Source organism: Dama dama, chromosome 14 (genome assembly GCF_033118175.1).
Source record: "Dama dama isolate Ldn47 chromosome 14, ASM3311817v1, whole genome shotgun sequence".
NCBI lineage: Eukaryota > Metazoa > Chordata > Mammalia > Artiodactyla > Cervidae > Dama > Dama dama.
Genome location: NC_083694.1, coordinates 30,341,081 through 30,362,025, shown reverse-complemented (window position 1 = coordinate 30,362,025; position 20,945 = coordinate 30,341,081). Strand labels below are relative to the sequence as shown.

General features: G+C 42.0%; 1 protein-coding gene across 1 annotated transcript in view; it reads left to right on the top strand.

Moving 5' to 3' along the window:
- Positions 1–337: 337 nt before the first annotated feature.
- Positions 338–20,945, top strand: part of SPMIP3 (sperm microtubule inner protein 3) — a 38,536-nt gene continuing 17,928 nt past the window's right edge. The window contains exons 1-2 of the mRNA XM_061160221.1: positions 338–439; positions 13,620–13,688. Coding sequence (XP_061016204.1) covers positions 13,633–13,688 — 56 coding nt within the window. The 5' untranslated portion in view covers positions 338–439; positions 13,620–13,632. The remainder of the gene's footprint in view (positions 440–13,619; positions 13,689–20,945) is intronic.

The window sequence follows — 20,945 nt, the reverse complement described above, 5'->3', positions numbered from 1 at the left end:
GCTATAGTACAGCCTTCATTGACCACAAAGTGGCTGCTGGGCTCCAGACATGTGTTCTCCCTCAGAAAGGTGTGGGTGGGAAAAGATGTCTCATTGATTAGTGAGGAAAAGACTGCTCAGCAACTCCCCAACAGACTTTGTCATGTCCCACTGGCCAGACCATGTCACAAGACTACTCCAAGCCACGAGGAAGGACAGAAATGTCACATTGCCTGTGGTTAGTCATGAGTCATCCGCTGGGGTTGGGCCTGCTGCAGCAATAACAGAACTGAGGTTGTGTTGGCCAAGAAGGAAGCAGGGATGGGAGGTGGGGAGGCAGACAGCGCATAGACTCCACACCAAAGTCACCATCCTCCACACCGAAGTCCAGGGGGAGATGAGAACAGCGCAGTAAGACGTGTGAGAGGAAGAACTGAAATCATTGAATGAGATACTAGAGGTGAGAGCTGAGAGGCCAGGATTGTTAGGTGTTCAGATTCATGGCTTGGGTGACTGGGCTGTCAGTGACTAAACTAATCAGGGAGCAGAGGGTTATAACTGGGAGGCAAACTAATAAGTTGTATTGTTTTAGTCAGCCCGGACTACCATAATAAACCACCACAGACAGAGAAGCTTGGTTTTTGTTTGTTTTTTGGGTTTTTTTTTTTTTTTGGTCTTTTTTGGTCTTTTAATTTATTTATTTTTAATTGGAGGATAACTGCCTTACAATTTCATGTTGGTTTCTGCCATACATCAACATGAATCAGCCATAGGTATACATGTGTTCCCTCCCTCTTGAACCTCCCTCCTACCTCATCCCCACCCCTCTAGGTTATCACAGATCTCCAAATTGAGCTCCCTGCACCATAGAGCAAATTCTCACTGGCTATCTATCTGACACATGGTAATGTATATGTTCAATGCTACGTTCTCAATTTGTCTCACTCTCTTGTTCCCTCGCTGTTCTCTATGTGACAGGACAGCTAAAACAATAGAAATCTATTTCTCACAGTTCTGGAAGCTAGAAAATCCAAGATCAAGGTGCTGGCTGATTTGTTCCTTGAGGAAAGCTCTCTTCTTGACTTGCCTTCTCACTATGTCTTTACATGGCTTTTCCTTCATGCACATGCAGAGTTTCTCTCTCTTTTGTCTTTATCTTCTTAAGGGGACATTATATTCATCAAATGGGAACAGTGAGAGATTTTATTTTCTTGGGCTCCAAAATCACTGTAGAGGTGACTGCAGCCGTGAAATTAAAAGACACTTGCTCCTTGGAAGAAACAAACCTAGACAGCATATTAAAAAGCAGAGACATTACTTTGCCAACAAAGGTCAGTATAGTCCAAGCTATGGTTTTTCCAGTAGTCATGTATGGATGTGAGAGTTGGACTATAAAGAAAGCTAAGCACTGAAGAATTGATGCTTTTGAACTATGGTGTTGGAGAAGACTCTTGAGAGTCTCTTGGACTGCAAGGAGATCAAACCAGTCAATCCTAAGGGAAATCAACTCTGAATATTCATTGGAAGGACTGATGGTGAAACTGAAACTCCAATACTTTGGCCACCTGATGTGAAGAGTCAACTCATTAGAAAAGATCCTGATGCTGGGAAAGATTGAAGGCAGGAGGAGAAGGGGATGTCAGAGGACAAGATGGTTGGATGGCATCACGACTGAATGGACATGAGTTTGAGTAAGCTCTGGGAGTTGGTGATGGACAAGGAAGCCTGGCGTGCTGCAGTCCATGGGGCTGTGAAGAGTCGGATACAACTGAGAGACTGAACAACAAAATATTCATCAAAGGGGCCCCACTTTCAATTGAATTCTAGTTACCTCTCAAGGCTCCAACCCCAAATACCATCACACTGGGGAATACGGTTTCTACATATACATTTTTCAGATGGCACATTCATTTAGTCTGTAGCATGCATAAAATGATTTTATGACTCAGGAGACATTCTATTGCTTTGGGATTCTTCCCAGACTTTCCTGTCTCTTGGTCTGATGGGACAATCAAACAATTAAAGCAAGTAAAAACATTTTTTACATAAGCTTCGTATGACAGTAAATTGTCAGCATCATGTAAATAGAAGGCAGTTGGAGTGGCTGCCTGGTCCCTTTTTCCTAGTGGCTCTGAACAGGCTATGTGATCCTCTCTTCTGACAGATGGGCTGTGTCACTGTCATAACAATTTCAGTACCCAGTGGACCAGGAACCCCTGCTTCTGGGATCCCAAGACCTGTCCTAATGCTTGCCTTCCTGAGGCTTAGTGATTCTCATCCTTCCTTCAATTTTTAAAAATTTATTATTATTATTATTATTTTATTATTATTTTTTTTGGCTGCTCTGGGTCTTTGTTGCTGTCCGTAGGCTTCCTCTAGCTGCGGCAGGCATTTCTTTAAGGATGACCAGATGCTGGCAAGATACAATGAATTCTGTCCAAACAAGTTCTCTTTCTGCTCCACACTACAGCCTTTGGAAACTCAGCTGTGCTTTCATCTACTTAAATATTTTGTGAAGCCTTGTCAAATGTAACAGACATGAATTTATAAATCTGCTAAACATGCATTAAGGTTATGAATGAATTATTGAAAGGAAAGCCCCTTCCATCTCACCGGACTCCTGTGATGACCATAAACTCCATTTCCCCAGGAAAAGAAAACCTGCTAGATAAGTACATGTCTTTATCAATAGTTTCTCAAAGCACTTCAGGAAATTCCCAAGAAGCTATAATATCTGCACATATATGATGTATATGATAAACTGCCATGTATGGTAAACCCACAGCTAACACATACTCAATTGTGAAAAGCTGAAAGCTTTTCCTCTAAGACCAAGAATAAGACAAGAATGCCCACTCCTGCCACTTTTATTCAAAATATTAGTATTTTGTTCAAAGTATTAGTTGTCCTGGCTATAACAGTTAGACAACAAAAAGAATGAAATGCATCCAAATTGGGGAAAAGAAGTAAAATTGTCATTATTTGCAGATGGCATAATAATATATATAGAAATAATAATTATATATATATTATATACAAAGCTATCAGAACTAATCAATGCATTCAGTAAAGCTGCAGGGTACAATACAAAGAAATCTGTTGCTTTTCTATACACCAATAATGAACTGTCAGAAAGAGAAAGCAAGAAGACAAACTCATTTAAAATTGCATCAAAAAGAATAAAATACCTGGGAATAAACAACCAAGGAGGTAAAAGACCTATACTCTGAAAAACTATAAAATATTTATGAAAGAATTTGAGAATGATATAAAGCAATAGAAAGATATCTTGTGTTCTTGGATTGGAAGAATGAATATTGTTAAAATGTCCATACCATCCAAAACAATCTACAGATTTAACCCAATTCCTATCAAAATATCAATGGCATTTTTCACAGACCTAAAGCAAACAACCCTAAAATTTGGGTGGGATCACAAAAGACCTTGAATAGTCAAAATAATTTTGAAAAAGAAGAAAAAACCTGGAGGTATTACACTCCATGATTTCAAACTATGCAAGGCTATGGTAATCAAAACCGTAAGGTACTGGGCAAAATTACAGACACAGAGATCAATGGAACAAAATAGAGAGCTCAAAAATAAACTCACCAACATCACTAATCATCAGGAAAATGCAGATCAAAACCATACCAGATATCAATTTATAGCTCTCAAAATGACTATAGGCATACCTCAGAGATATTGTAGGTTTAATCTACAGCAAAGAAGGTAGGAATACAAATGCGGAAGAAATAGTATCTTCCAAAAAAATGGTGCCAGGAAAATTGGACAACTACATATGATAAAATAAATCTAGGCCATGTTCTTACACCATATTCAAAGGTTGAAATGGATTATATACTTAAATGTAAGGTCTGAAACCATCAAACTCCTAGAAGAAAACATAGTAGCATGCTCTTTGATATCAGTCTTAGCGATATTTTTCTGGATCCTCAGGCAAGGGCAACAAAAGCAAAACTACACAAATGAGAGTAAATTAAACCAAAAAGATTTTGCACAATGAAAGAAACCGTCAACAAAATGTAAAGACAGCCTACTGGATGGGAGAAGTTATTTGCAAATGGTATGTTTGGTAAGAGGTTAATAGCCAAATATACATAAAAAATTTATATAACACATTAGCTAAAAAAACTAACAAACTAATTAGGAAAATGGACAGAGAACTTGAAGAAATATTTTTCCAAAGAAGACATACAGAGGGCTAATTAAATGTCTCCTTTGATGCCTTCAGTAGTAGCAGGATGGAGCCTAATCTAGTCTTGGACCAAGCAGAGCTAGACTCATTTGTTCCAGGGGCCAACCCCTACTTCCTCAATTTTAGCTTGCAAAGGATAGTGCTTGTAGCACAGCACCTCTCAGATCTTTGATCTTATGTTGTCTTTGGAATAATCTTTATAGAAAATTCTAGTGATTAAATAGTCTAGGTTACTTGCCACATGGTTTTCCTTTCCACACCAATTTTTATCCTTTCTTTCATGTACAGCTGGGCTCTCATACAGACCAAAGGATCTCTGTTTTTAATAAGTCCAAGACTTGAAAGGCATTACCTACCAAAAGTTTCTAACTCACAGTGCATCATAATACCCTTTGAATGATGTAAAAAGATCAAGTCCTATAACTCTGCAGTGAGCCTTGGCAGTACTTGGAGACAGCTAAAATAACTGCTGTCCTTAGAGGACCGCTTTTAAGAACAAGGAGGTCTCTACCCACTTCAGCCTAAACAGGTAACACCAGTTACTGCCCAGACCTCTCTCTTCCCACTTAGCAGTTGCATTACTGAATAGCTGGTTGCATTTTGAATGCTCTAGGGACAAGAGCTCACAATGTAGAGAAACTTTGTGGCAAACCATTTTGTAAAGTGAAGAATTCTTTTGGATACTGAATATTCATATCTCAATTTTGAATTATTTGAAGAGCTTTTTCTAGATCAACATTTTTTTCTTAGAAATGGGATATACCTATGTTAAGGCAACTGGCTCTTTATGATACAAGAACAAAGTTTAAAACCTATTAACTAGATTGCCAGGTTACTGAGTGGGCTGGTTGACTGATTCTTTCATTTATTTATTCACTCTAAAGTATGCACTGAGCACTTCTTTGGATGGGGAACACTTTGCAAGTCAGTGAGGTAGGAGGACAAGGAGAGGGAGGATAAAAACCATCAAAACAACATGGTTCTGGGATCTCCCTGGTGGTTCAGTGTCTAAGACTCCACAGTCCCAACAGAGGGGGCCCAGTTTCAATCCCTGGTCAGGGAACTAGACCCTGCATGCCACAACTAAGACCCAGCACAATCAAATCTATTAATTAAAAAAATAAACATGGTTCCAACATCCAGGAGCTTTACGTAACTTTAGCTGAGAGGCAAGACATTGTATGAAACTATTTTCTTACTCGTTGAAGAATCTCTAGAGCCTTATTCAAGGCCAGGCACAAAACCGCCACTCATTAAATATTTTCTTAAATGATGAATAAACGAGTTCAGAAATCAATAAACCAATAAGAACCAAAGTGCATCACAGAATTAATCAGGGGCTCTGGGAATTCAGGGGCAGATAAGAGACCATTTGAAACTCAGAGTCCTAGTAAGAGACTGCAAAGGACCTGAGGAAGGCCCTGAAGGATGGGTGGAATTTAGATTAGAAAAGGAGGAAAGAAACAACATTCAGGCAGCAAAATTCATGGTAAGATTTTGGGGGTTAAATGCAGGAATGTGGATGGGGAAGAGAGCAAGTGGGTAATCTTCTTGAACTGGGAACCCTGGCTTCCTGAGGAAACAGAAGCAAGTAACTCAGTTACTCAAAACCATTTTCTAAATGTCCTCTTATGACACACATGCTCAAAAGCAGCTGAGAGCAATTGCCCTGGCCACAGTCAGCGAGGCTGCTGTCATGCTCCTAGCAAGGGCGGGTCATAGGATTCTGCACTGTCAGATTACTAGGACCTGGCTTTCCCCAGGGGCCCAGCTTCCCCTGGTACAAAGAGTACAGATGCCACACCTTCAAGGAAAGGGGACACCCAGGACTCTGGTGTTATGCAGTACATTTTGAAAGTAAATTGTTGCCATGTGTACACCAGATTATATGCCACTCCCTTCTACTTCCAAAAATTACCAGATAAACAACATCAGAGTCTAGGGACCCTGACACTAATGTCCTGCCTCTGCCCTTCTTTGGACAGATGAATTAAATGATAATTTGCTGTGCTCTGCTGTGCTTAATCGCATCTGACATTTTGCAACTCCCATGGACTGTAGCCTGCCAGGCTCCTCTGTCCATAGAATTCCCCAGACAAGAATACTGGAATGGGTTGCCTTGCCCTCCTTCAGGGGATCTTCCCAACCCCAGGGATCAAATCCAGGTCTTCCACATTGCAGGTGGATTCTTAAGCACAGGGAAGCCCAAGAATACTGGAGTGGGTAGCCTATCTCTTCTCCAGAGGATCTCCCCGACCCAGAAATCAAACCAGGGTCTCCTGCATTGCAGATGGTTCTTTACCAGCTGTTCTACCAGGGAAGCCTGATAACTTGCTAGTTATCAGGTACTAATGTTTAAGGTCCACAAGCTGATTAACTTACTAGGTAATTGCTGCTGGATCCATTTGACATCATAAACCTTTGATTTAACAAATCTTATTTTTAATTCTTTCCTACCATAAAAGTTGGTGTCAATTTTTACAAACTTTTTCTCAACCTCGAAAAGGGCATCTCCAAGAGGAGAACTTCTTGAAAGTTTCCTATCAGGGAAAATGTCCTGAAGCAAAGATGACTTATCCATTCTTAGAGTCTTTTCCTTTAGAATTCTGAAAAAGGGGAGGAGGGATGCAGCCCCTCAACTACCTGAAAGCAAACGTCAGATGATTCTATTTCAGCAGTCACTGAGCTTCAAATTTACATTGCCTTGTGCGACTCTGATTCGTGTCTGACTTCATCTCCTCTACCACATAACAGGAGAGCAAAACCACATACTTCCGGCTAAATGCTTTTTCCCAGTACCTGGTACAATGCCAAGGGAAGGTAGTTGATCATTAAATGTTTGCTGAGTAAATCAATGAATCAGTGGCACTAGAGGAGAAGGCAGAAAGGCTTTGGAATCGAGCAGATCTGGGTTTTTGTTGTTTACTGGCTATGCTTAGTATGTGTGTGTGTGTTTAGTAGCTCAGTTGTGTCTGACTCTTTGAGACCCCAGGGACTGTAGCCTTTGTCCATAGGTTTTTCCTGGCAAGAACACAGGAGTGAGTTGTCATTTCCTGCTCTAGGGGATCTTTCTGACCCAGGGATCAAACCTGCATCTCCTGCATTACAAGTGGATTTTTACCCACTGAGCTATTGGGGAATATATGACCTTGAACATGTAATTTAACATCTTCTACAAATTCAGGATACCAATAAACAACTCTCAGTACTCTTATGAAGACAGAGTGAAATAACACATGTGAAATGTCTAGTTGATAATAGATGTGAGCTGAGGACTAGTTTTTTTCCATCTCCTTTCTACCAAAGCATGGTTGCCCTTTTTCAAAACTACTTCAGCTATTTTATTAATATTTCCCTTGCATTTCCAAATAAACTTTAGAAAAAACTTGTTTATATCTATTACCAAAAATATTGCTGGGAAGTTCAACCAGAGAAATCAAATCAATTTAGGGAGAATTGTCATCTTTACAATGTTGAGTCTTCCAATCCAAGAATACATATCTCTCAGGTCTTTGATTTCTTTCATTAGTATTTTGTACTTTTCAGAATATAGAACCTGAACATGTCTTGTTAGACTTATACATAGTATTTTTCCTTCTTTCTTTCTTTCTTTTTTTTTTTTTTTGGGGGGGGGGTGGTTATTATAAATAGTTGTGTTATAAATTTTTTTTTTACTTGAAGTATATTTGTTTTTTATGTGTTGACTTTGTATCTTATGATCTTGTTAAAAAACAGTTATTAGTTAAAGACTTTATTTGTAGATTCCTTGAGATTTTCTACAGAGTCAATTATGTCATTTGCAAATAGGGGTCGTTTTCTTTCCTTCCAATCTGCATGCCTTTTATTTCATTTTCTTGCCTTATTGCACTAAGACTTCCAGCAGTGTGTTGAGTAGAGAGGTAAGAGTAACATCCTGTTTTGTTTTTGATTTTAAGAAGAAGTCAGCCTTTCACCATTAAGTATGATGTTAGCTGTAGGTTTTTATGGATGCTTCTTATCAGGCTGAGAAAGTTCCTTCATGACTTGCTAAGAAATATTACCATAAATTGGTAGAATTTATCAGGCTTTTGACTGCTATTATATTTTATAAAATTTTGATTTGATCCATAATATACAAAGTTGCCAAAACAGAAAGTTGCCAAAACAAACCCTGATGTCAGCATGTTGAATATGTTGAATATTAACTTTGAGGAAGCTTGTTGGAATGTGCATCTCATATACATTTACCTTAGTTCACCTCCTGAACATCAGCATGATAAAAAATTCTATTATTAAATTTTAATTTCTAGGCCCTAGGGGACTATCCGTAGTGATTTAGGTACCAAAATTAATTATTGAAAGTGACTAAAATCCTCCTAAGAAAGATCCATGAAGATGCCCAAACCTTGACTCACTTCTAGGAATGTATCCTAAGAAATTAATTCAACTGTTCAAACATATAAAATCTCAGCATAACCAAATGTCCAACATTAGGGAGCTGGGTTTCATAAGTTATAGCATGTTCAGTTGTTCAAAGAATATTTATTAAATGTCTACCAAGTGTCAGTTATCATCTTTGATCCTAGAGATACAGCTGTTAACACAACATTCAAAGCTCTCTTTCTGATGGGGAAGACAGACAAAAACAAGATACCTAAGTAAACATACAGTATGGCAGATGGTGATGAGGGTTTTGGAGAAAAATCAAGCATAGAACATGGATGAGGAGTCCAGAGAGTGAACACGATACTGTTTAAAATAGAGTAATAGGTGAGCCTCACTAAACAACACAAAAGAACATTAAATATTAGAATTAAGGCTATTCTGTAGCAGTGTGGAAAATTTTAATATACTGTATTAATTTTAACATAATATATTGTTAAGTGAAAACCAAAAAATATGAAACAGAATGCCTGCTGTGTTTTCAAGTTTTTAAGTATATATGCTATTTATGTTGCTGTTCAGTTGCTAAGTCATGCCCAACTTTTTTGCAACCCCATGGACTGCAGCATGCCAGGCTTCCCTGTCCTTCACTGTATCACAGAGTTTGCTCAAACGCATGTCCATTCAGTTGGTGAGGCCATCCAGTCATCTCATCCTCTGTCACCCTTTTCTCCTCCTGCCTTCAATCTTTCCCAGGATCAGGGTCTTTTCCAATGAGTCATCTCTTCGAATCACGTGGCCAAAGTACTGGAGCTTCAGCTTCAGCATCAGTCCTTCCAATGAACATTCAGGGTTGAGTTCCTTTAGGATTGACTTGTTGGATCTCCTTTTTGTCCAAGGGACTCTCAAGAGTCTTTTCCAGCACCACAGTTCAAAAGCATCAATTCTTTGGCACTCAGCCTTCTTTATGGTCCAACTCTCACATTCATACATGACTACTAGAAAAACCATAGCTCTAACTATGGTTTTTAGCTTAACCTTTGTTGGCAAAGTGATATCTCTGCTTTTTAGTACACTGTCTAGGTTTGTCATGGCTTTTCTTCCAAGGAGCAAACATTTTTTAATTTCATGGCTGCAGTCACCATCCACAGTGATTTTGGAGCCCAAGAAAACAATATTCACATTTTTTGTTGGTCAGTCACTAAGTCATGTCTGACTCTTTTGTGATCCCATGGATTATAGCCCACCAGGTTCCTCTGTCCATAGAATTTTCCAGGCAAAAATACTGGAATGGGTTGCCATTTCCTCCTCCAGGTGATCTTCCCAATGCAAGCACACAGCCTGCACCTCCTGGTTGCAGGGACACTCTTTACCACTGAGCCACCTGGGAAGTCCCACATATACACATATATATGTATATATATATACATATATATATGTGCATAGATGAAATATAAAAATTTAAAATAGTTGTTTATGGATAGTTTTAATATTATTTTATAGAATTATTCACTCTGAGCATATTACATTTCAGTTTTTTAAAAAAATAAAAAGCTTAAGGTTTTGTAGAATTAATATGAGTTTGAATGAAAAGTAGGATGACAGTATAGACAGAACTCATATTTGTTCTGGAAGAATTTTACTAAGGGCACATCAGAAGGAGAATCTTCTATTAAGGTAGCTAAGAAATTATACATTTTAAAGGTGATAAAAGATATGTTGTTCGTGGTGCCTCTAACAACAGTGTTGGCTGTGAGTTTGTAAATGATGGCACGTTTAACATATGTTCATACCTAAGTCACATTCTGATTTGGTGGATGACTATTTTTTAAGATTAACTAAAATAAAATGCACTGACATATCTACTGCAAGCTACATTTTCTTATGTGTTCAAGAGATGATAGCTAATCACACAAAATATGATCTGGTGCCCTGTATGCATGGTAGAGGCATTCTCTAAAGATGTAAAATGGCAAGGTCACCCTCCCAGACAAGGTCTTCTGATTATTCTGGAAGCTTAGGCTTAGACTCAAAGTGAGTTATTAATGTGTTCCTCTGAAATGGTTTCTACCACATAGCCAAGTCACAGCCACCCAAGGACTGATGTTCCCTGTGGTGCTGATTCAGAATTTCTAGGCACTGAGCAATCACTCCATCATCAAAGGCACACTTGGTGTTGTCTTGGTTAGGAGCACAAATGTCCTAAATATCTTGCATTCTTCTCCAGCATGTCACTTCTAGTGAACTGAAATCCCAGCAGTGATGTTTTCTGAGTTTAAGAGAGAGCTCAATTGTGTTTGCTCAGATTCTCTCTTTCATTCTTTCTGCCTTCTTTTTTCTTTTTTTAAATAAACACACCAGTGCTGAGAGTAAAAACACACTTAGTAATGAATAGATTCTGTTGGATAGCCAAACTGTTCTATTACAATCTTGTTTGAAACTTTTCAAGTTGCTTGAAAAACAGAGGTGAAGTAAAGCAACCAGCTGGCCTGTGGACAGAAGTCAACAAGTTATCCAAGGAAAAGAGGGAGATATCACACTCTTTTTTTCCAGTTCTTCCTCCCTCCTGGTTACTGCTTCTTTTGTATTATCCCAGTTTTGTTTTGGCTGATGGTCAGGGTGCCCCTTGGTTGTTTTGATAGAGCACAGTCGTTAAGACAACTGTTTCTGGAGCTAGAGGAGTCTCACCATGGATTCTCAGAAGTTACTTTACTTCTCAGAATTTCAGTTTTCTTGTCAGTAAAGGGTAGTGATAAACACTTAATAGGATTACTGGGAGGCTGATAGGAGTTAATACGTGTTGGTGGTGGTGGTAGTTAGTTGTTAAGTCATGTCTGACTCTTTCGTGACCCCCTGGACTGTAGCCCACCAAGCCCCTCTGTCCATGCAATTTCCCAGGCGAGAATATTGGAGTGGGCTGCCATTTCCTTCTCCAGGGGGTCTTCCCAACCCAGGGATCAAACCCGTATCCTCTGCATTGGTGGGCAGATTCTTTACCAAAACCCGTATCCTCTGCATTGGTGGGCAGATTCTTTACCACGGAGCCACCAGGAAAGCTCCTTAATACATTTTACTGTACACATAATACATGTTCATAAATAGAAACTCATATAGTCTCCTTTCTCCAACCTGATTTTTAGGTTAGAAAACACACATGCATCATTGTCTCACGTAACTCTCCAGAAAGATATCATAATCATCAACGTACTTAGCTGGTGCCTGAGTCTGTTAAACTGCTGTAACAAGCTTCAGAGTGGGTTGTAAACAACAGAAGTTTCTTTCTCACATTTCTGGAGGCCGAAGTCAAAGATCAGGGTGCCAGCATGATAGGGTTTGGATGAGACCCTCTTCCAGGTTGTAGGGTGCAGACTTCTTGTATTCTCATATGGCAGAAAGAAAGCCAGGGGACACTCTGAGGTCTCCTTCATAAGAGCACTAGTTCCATACACGAGGGCTCCATGCCCATGAGAAAATCAAAGGCTCCCCCTCCAAATACCATCACACTGGGGTTAGGGTTTCAATATATGACTTTCAGGGAGGACATAACTGTTCACACACATTTCCACTCTGGCGAGGCAAAGACGGACCACAAGCCATATGGGTCTCAGTACATTGTTCTTCTGCTACCCCATGTTGATGCAAATTGGAGGCCCAGCTGTCTTTGTATATACATAATATATACACCTTGTACAAAATTCACAAGGTACACCAAGGGTAAACTGTAAAAAAGTAAGGCTTTCTCCCACCTCTATCTCCCGAGGCACTTAGTGTCCTCCCCATTGTAGACTCTTTCTCAAGTGAATACTTAGATGCAGTGGTTTTCTATGGCAAGTCCTCTCCAGTACATGAGCAGATGCAAAATGAAATTTTAGACTAGAAACATTATATATTATATGTTTAAACTGGAGCCAGCAAAAAAAACAGAAAGAGTTCAATGTAGATAATGAGGTGGTTACAAAATCATTGGAAGTGTTGGAAGAGTATGCTCTGGGGAGGACCTCCAGGAAGCTTCTAGAACATCTTCACAAAACTGACCCATCATAAAAGCAGCTACCTGTGCCCTGATGAGGAAGTTGCTTCCAGACAACTGAGTTCAAGAACCTGGTCCCAAAGCTAACAGCACTGCCACTCCAGCTGCCTCTCTGCCCTCAAGAAGCTGGTGTTTGAACACTAAACGCAGCATTCAGCATTGCTTCAACACGATTGCCTCTTATACCCTCAAAGCTGGAGACTGGACACTGGCATTTCTGCTGCAGAAAGAAACATCACATTGTCTTAACCAGTTTCGCCAGTAGAAAAAGGCAAAGAAGCAGAAATTAGCCCCTGTCTCATTTTCATCTTCCAAATCTCACTCAATTAACTCTGATTCGAGGATCCTAACTCATTTCCAGAACTCTAGTCATGAGGGCATGTGGAAGATGCAGTGCTTAGCCTACAAGTGAGTGCAGTAGGAAGATACCTCAAGAAGAGTGAGAAAGGAGGCTACGTCCCCAACTCACACAGTACTTTTTACTCTTAAAGAAAAGCATGCCTCTGTATATTGGCTTATGCTTTCCATTTCTTTTTGCTTCTTTTAGAGTTTATTTCCTGGGGCTTCCCAGGTGGCTCAGTGGTAAAGAATCTGCCTGCCAATGTGGAAGACACATCCATGATCCAGAAAGATCCCACGTGCTGCAGGGCAACTAAGCCCAAGTGCCACAACTACTGAGCCTGTGCTCTAGAGTCTAGAAGTCACAACTATTGAGCCCACGTGATGCAACTAATGAAGCTCAAGCATCCACAAGCCCATACTCAGCACCAAGAGAAGCCACCACAATGAGAAGCCCGCGCAGCACAATGAAGAGTAGCCCCTGCTCACCACAACTGCAGAGAGCCAGAAATAAATAAATAGATAAATAAATAAATTTTTTTTAAAAAGAGTCTATTTTCTTCCCTAAATAGTCTAGCAGAAGCTATGAATGGTCCTTCTACTTTCAAGACAGACTTTGTAGTACTAGGTAGTCATGCCTGGGAAATGTGTATAAACTTGCAATAAGAAACTTCATTTTAATTTTTTTTTCAGAATCTTATCCATCATGACTGCCATCCGGCTACGAGAATTTATTGACCGCCGCCCAGCAATCCCACCCAGGTAATGGTCTTCCAAATGAAGACACCTCTGGAGCTGCAGTACGGAAGACAGGCTCCTGGGAGACTAGAATTATTCGCTCTGCTGCTTGCTCGCTGATTTAGAGACAACTGCTGCCAGAGGTTCTACTGAAGTTTCTTTGGGTTTACAAGAAGTTGTTTTTAAAAAAAAAAAAAATCCTACATTTATGGCAGCATCCAAGCAACTGGCAACTCCAAATTTTAGTACTTAGTTATTTTCCACAATGTTTAGTCATCAAAGATATGTCCTTTTGCTTCCAGATATCACTGAAGGAGAAAGGGAAGCATGCTTTGTTCTTAAAAAGATGTTCTTTCTCTTAAAAAAAAGTCCTATTTTAGAGAAAGTATAGTGCCTACCCTTCCCTCCCTGAAACACACATGCAGAGGAAGCAGGGTGGAGAGAAAGGGGTGGGTTCCAGAATTACTTGATTTCTGCCTCCCCACATGCCTTTGGCTTTCCGAGTGTGTACTTGAGATTTTTGCCCACCACTGTTGGGCCTGTTTAATTGTGGTCTCATCTCCTGGGGAAAATGGAGACAATCCTCCACTGGCTGCTGCCGCCTGGAGTTAAATGGAACCAAGTCAGAATCACTGGACCTGACCTAAGGCAGCCCATGGGGAGCTGGAGGGTTGGGGTGGAACACAGAGCAGAAGGTGCCAGGCCACGGATGTCCTCAGGCTGGGCTGCATTCAGCTCTCTCGGGCTCATCCATCAGAGGCACACTGTGCCTGCACCAGACTGGGGCCCCCACTCGCCAGCTGAGTGCTCCCCGTGGGGCAGGTCTTTGTCCATTTTCTGTCTCTCCTGCCTTGCAACATAGTGGACCAGTCCATCGGCAGGTTCCTCAATTCTGCCTCTAGGATGTATCTCCATTGGAGTGTTTTTCTTCATTTCCACTGCCACAACCTGGTCCAGACCACCATTGCCTCTCCCCTGTTCACCTACAACAATGGCCACTCTGGTCCTCCTCCAATCAATTCTCCAGAGAGAACCCCACAAAACATAAACAGGATCAGAGCCTTCCATTGCATAAAACTGTGCAATCTGAGACCTTTCTTGTCATCCAGTGGTTGAGAACCCACCTTCCAATGCAACGGACACAGATTTTATCCCTGGTCAGAGAACTAGGATCCCACATGCTGCGGGACAACTAAGTCGGAACTCCACAACTAGGGATCCTAAGTGTCGCAACAAAGACCTAGCACAGTCAAAAAATAAAAAACCAAACCCTGCAATTATTGCATTTTGCATGAAGCCTCAACACTTGCCAGGGCCTGCAGAGCCCTACACAAACAGACCCTGCTGATCTCTCCAACCTCCTCTTAGCTCCAGCCCTGTGATCTTTCTTCTGTTCCTTCAGTAGGCCCGCACTCTTTCATGTCTCAGGGTTTGGGGACATGTTCCTTTCCCCTACATCATCGCCTTCTCGACTCTCTGCTATTCTTTTCACTTGGTTCAACCAGCCCCCTTTCACTCAGCATGTCTCCACTGTTATCAGCTGCTCAGTGAGCAGAAGATGGTGCCATCCTGGCTGGGCGAAGTGCCCTCCTTCCACCTACCTCATCACCTCTGTCAGTTCTCTCTCTCACACCTTTTTTGATTTCCTGTGTGACTCCAATCATAACTTTCAATTATTTTCTGTTTCTTTATTTCCTATCTAGATCACCCACTGGAATAATAGTTAACCCTTTAACAGTCCTTAATATGTCGCAGGCACTGTTCTAAGTATATATTAACTCATTTAATCTTCACAGTGACTGGGAGGAAATTGAGTCAAGGAGTGGTTAAGTGACTGTCCTCAGATTCCACAGTAGTGAACTAGCAGAAGTAGCATTTGAACCTGCTGGTCTGAAGCCAACATCTGTACTCTAGGTCACTGCCCTCGACATCTCTGGGTCAGCCCCAGGGCGGGGCTTGTTTCATAGGCCACTCTGCCTAGCAGACTGCCACACTTTTTAGGACCTCTGCGCACCTTTGTTGGAAAACTGAAAAATGAATGAATCAATGAGAAAAACCCATTCCGGCATGTGTTTGAGGTTTGGCTTCCCGGTGATTGACAGTATTGACAGAAGGTCTGCCCTCTGCTGCTCCTCTCTGTAAGCATTTACCCAATTAATTCATCCTTAAATGCCTAACCCTTGGGCTATAGTAGGGAAAACTGAATTACAAACCAGTAGGGGCACCTCATAAAGTTAAATATTAAGTGATTTACAAGTACTAGTGACCACACAAAATTCTCGTAAGAGAATTACATTAGATACAAATTATATTAGCCTTGTCACTCAGGGGCAGGACTGAGTACTGTGTTGACTTGTGGGGCCTAGGATGCTCCTGGAAAGATTACTTAGGCTGGATTAAACTCACTGTGGTGTGCAAAAGACAAAGAATTTGTGTTGGACTTAAAGGAACTTTAAAAACATTGACTGACGCAATCTCTGAGGCATCAAGGGGCAGCTATGAAGGTCAGATCATCCTGCCTCAAATGATAGATGGCAACACCTATGAGATACTTCAGTCACCAAGGACGTTCACACTTATCTTGTTGATTCTCATGTAGTCATTAATGGAGATAGCATCACCCCCACTTTTTATTTTTATAATTAAAAATTTCGTTTATCTATTTATTTATTATTGGCTGTGCTGGGGTTTTGTTGCTATGCAGGCTCTTCTCTTTGCTCATTGCAGTGCCCAGACTTATTACCATGGCTTGTTTTGTTGCAGAGCATGGGCTCTAGGGCACGCGGGCTCAGTAGCTGTGGTTCCTGGGCTCTAGAGCACAGGCTCACTAGTTGTAGCTCGCTTAGTTGCTCTGCAGCATGTGGGATCTTTCCAGATCAGGGACCACACCTGTGCTTCCTGCATTGGCAGATAGATTCTTTACGACTAAGCCACCAGGGAAGCCCTCCCCCCCCCCCCATTTTATTGATGAGAAAACTGAGGCTCCCTCTTCCTTGAGATTTGTGAAGCCAGTAGAGTCTGGGGAGTGAAAGCATGAGGATGTGGGAATGGTGGTCTCCCACCTTCTGTACTTATCAGCTCCTGTCCTTAGTAAGAGACTTATTCCCCCTGAGCCTTTGTTTCCTGACTGGTGCAGCACTTACCCCACTCTACATGACTGGGTCTGAGGAGGGTTTTCCTTACCTGATTATGAACTCTCAGGTGGAAAGACAGTGTTTCTCATCACTGTAGCCCTGGCATCTAGCACACTTCAGAGCCTGCAGTAAGCACTTGTTTTCCTGAACCGAAAGCAGCCTCCAGTTTCACTGTGGGGTCTACTTCTCTTCCTATTGCTTTGGTACAGGACATCCACTTCCTGTCTGCCCACAGTGAATCACAGAGTTCACACACAAGTAACGCTGAACTCTTCTCAAGAAGTCATTGCACAAACAGAGATGACTCTGGATGCGACATGGAGTTCAGAGAACTGGGTTTGACTCATACCTCTGGCATTTATCAGCTGGGTGTTATTTAGGAAGCCCACTTAACCTCTGTGAGCCTTGGTCTCCTTTTCTGTAACAGGGTGTTAACAGTGTTTACCTAGCAACAGGACTGTGAGAGTTAGATGAGATCATCTCTGCGAAGCTTTGTAATGATGAGGCCCAGCACAGACATAGGGCTGCACCATCACAGTGACCCGGGCTACCTCAGGCCCCAGAGGGATCCTCCCCTTTGGGTGTTGAATTTTGCCTGCGGGGAAGCCCAGATCCTGCTCTGGTTACATTCACCCTCCCAGGGAACGGGTTTGCTCTTGTCTAGACTGAATGTGTTACCTCAAAGAGCCACGCTGTCAGGCACTGGTAAATACTGTCCCTGGACTCCTACTCCCACCCAGGGAGGAGAAAAGGCCTTTCTACAGCTGACTCAAGAATCTTACAAGCCAAGTCAATAAAGTGGGTCTGAGCAGAGTCCAGGGCAGGGCTCCCAGACCAGGTCTGGAGGCCAGCCCTACTTTCCTACTCATTAATCGATGTTTTCCTCACACCCAGCCCCTCCTTGGGAGAGGCCGGGTACTGTGCAGCCTCTGGGGGCACTAACTGCCAGGCCAGGCCAGGCGTTATCTCTTAGGAGATAAAAATTCTCTTCCAAACCACTGACATGTTACCCCCTTCATCTAGAGTATACCACGCCTTCATTCCTCAAATGACCACAACCCCACCCTTGCCTCCAACACCCACCTGCTTACACACTTTCCTACTCTCTCCATTTCAAAAGCTACCTGGAGAGGGACTTCCCTGGGGGTCTGGTGGTTAAGACTATCCGCTTCCACTGCAGGGGCTGCAGGTGGGATCCCTGGTCAGGGTACTGAGATCCCATATGCTGCGTGTTGCAACCAAAATAAAACAAATTAAAAAAATAAAAATTAAAAAGCTACCCAGGGAGACTCCCGAGGGACTTGGGGTGGGCACGTTACCTGGTGCTGGTGAGGGGCTTCTCCAGTCTCAGATGGCTTGTACAGACCATTTCTAGGAGCAGTGCTTAGGCTGCTCACCCAGACTCATGCCCAGGAGGAACCCAGAGTCAAAACACAGCCTAGTGCAAATGGTGTAGCAACCGTGAGAAATCAGTGTTGTTCTGAACTCCAGCTGGATGCTTCACAGAGCCTCCAGTGAGGTGATCTTCCCAAGGTGGGGCTTGGAAACTGGACAGGTACCTAAGAAAGCTATGTCTCCCATTCCCGTGCCCTCAAGAATGTCATTGTTCCCTATCATTGTGCCAGTTCTTCTTTCCTCTTATGACCAAATCCCCTGCTGTTATTTACCGTTTAGGGCTCAGTCATATTATCCTAGCCACTGGGCAGGCCCAGACAGACTGTGGTTTTTCTGAAAATCAGAGCTCCCTGAGGTCCTGTTTGCACAGACAGGCAGACCTGCCCTGCTGACAGCACTTGCCTTTTGCACCCGCTAGACAGCAAAGTCCCCACTGGCCCTCACACACTCCACTCTGATCACAACTCTGTCCGAGAGTTGGGTTCTATCTTTCCCTCACCTGGAATCTCTTCCCTCTCCTACTGCCTTGCTCAAACCCTAGACAGCCCTCCCTCTTTTCTGCCCCACTGACCCTTTATTCAGATCATGATTTCAGCACATAAAGAGCACGATGAAGACAAGGATTGCTTTTGAGTCAGCTTTGTATCTGCAGAGCCTAGTAGTGTGCAGGGCACATTGTTCTCATTATTCAGTCATCTAGTCGTGTCCGACTCTTTGCAACCCCATGGACTGTAGCACGCCAGGCCTCTCTGCCCTCACCATCTCCCAAAGTTTGTCCAAGTTCATGTCCACTGCACGGTGATGCCATCCAGCCATCTCATCCTCTGACACCTTCTTCTTCTTCTGCCCTCAATCTTTCCCAGCATCAGGGACTTTTCCAATGTGTCAGTTGTTTGCATCAGATGACCAAAATACTGGAGCTCCAGCTTCAGCATCAGTCTTTCCAATGAGCATTCAGGGTTGATTTCCCTTAAGACTGACTGGTTCGATCTCCTTGCTATCCAAGGGACTCTCCAGAGTCTTCTCCAGCACTACAGTTCTAAGGCATCAATTCTTTGGTGCTCTGCCTTCTTTACCATCCTGCTTTTAAAACCATCCGTGACCACTGAGAAGACCATACCTTGATTATATGGACCTTTGTTAGCAGAGTTATGTCTCTGCTTTTCAACATACTGTCTAGGTTTGTCATGGCTTTCCTGCCAAGAATCATTCGTCTTCTGATTTCATGGCTGCAGTCACCATCCACAGTGATTTTATAGCCCAAGAAGAGGGTATCTGTCACTACTTTCACCTGTATTTGCCATGAAGTAATGGGGCCGGATGCCATGGTTTTAGTTTTTTTAATATTTAGTTTTAAGCCAGCTCTTTCACTCTCCTCCTTCACCGTCATCAAGAGGCTCTTTTGTGTCTATTTGCCTTCTGCCGTTGGAGTGGTATCATCCACATATCTGAGGTTGTTGATGTTCCTCCCGCCTATCTTAACTCCAGCTTGTAACTCATCCAGGCCAGCATTTTTCATGATGTGCTCAGCATATAGTTTAAACAAACAGGGTGACAGCAGACAGCCCTATCATACTCCTTTCTCAATATTGAACTAATCATTTGTTCCATACAGGGTTCTAACTGTTACTTCTTGGCCCCCATACAGGTTTCTCAGGAGACAGGTAAGATGGTCTTGTATTTCCATCACCTCAAGAGCTTGCCACACTTTATAATGATCCACACAGTCAAAGGTTTTGGCATAGTTGATGAAACAGAGATAGATGTTTTTCTGGAATTCCCTAGCTTTCTCTATGATTCAGTAAATGTTGACAATTTGATCTCTGGTTCCTCTTTCTTTTCTGAGCCCAGCTTGGACATCTGGAAGTTTTTGGTTCACATAATGCTGAAGCCTAGAATGCAAGATTTTAAGCACAACCTTACTAGCATGGGAGATGAGTGCAATTGTGTGATGGTTAGCACATTTTTTAGTACCACCCTTCTTGGGAACTGGGTTTAGGATTGACCTTTTCCAATCCTGTGGCCACTACTGGGTCTTCCAGATTCGTTGACATATTGAAGGCAACACCTTGATGGCATCATCCTTTAAGGTTTTGAATAGTTCTTTTGGAATTCCATCGCATCCACTAGATTTATTAACACTAGTACCTGAGGCCCACTTGACTTTGCTCTCCAGAAAGTCTGGCTATGGGTGACTGACCACACCATTGTAGTAATGTGGTTCATTAGGATCTTTTTTTTGTACAGTTCTTCCATGTATTCTTTCCATCTCTTCTTGATCTCTTCAGCATCTACTAGGTCTCTACCATTTCTGGGTGAAATGTTCCCTTGATATCTCCAATTTTCCTGAAGAGATCTCTAGTCTTTCCCCTTTTACTGTTTTCTTCTAGTTTTATGCACTGTTCATTGAAGAAGGCCTTCTTGTCTCTCTGTGCTGTTCTTTGGAAAGGTGTGTTTAGTTGGATATACCTTTCCTTTTTTTCCTTGCTTTTTGCATCTCTTCTTTCTTCAGGTATTTGTAAAGCCTCCTCAGATAACCACTTTGCCTTCTTGCTTTTCTTTTTCTTTGGGATGGTTTTGTTCACTGTAGGATACATTATGCATAGTTAATAAATTCTGGTCAAACTGTAGGCATAGCTTAAGTTTCCATTCATCATTCAGCACGTACTTGATGAGCTACTCCATGCAAAACTATGTAGTACCTTTTACTAACTCTTCTTAAATTCTTATGGCACCTACTGAGTAAGAACCT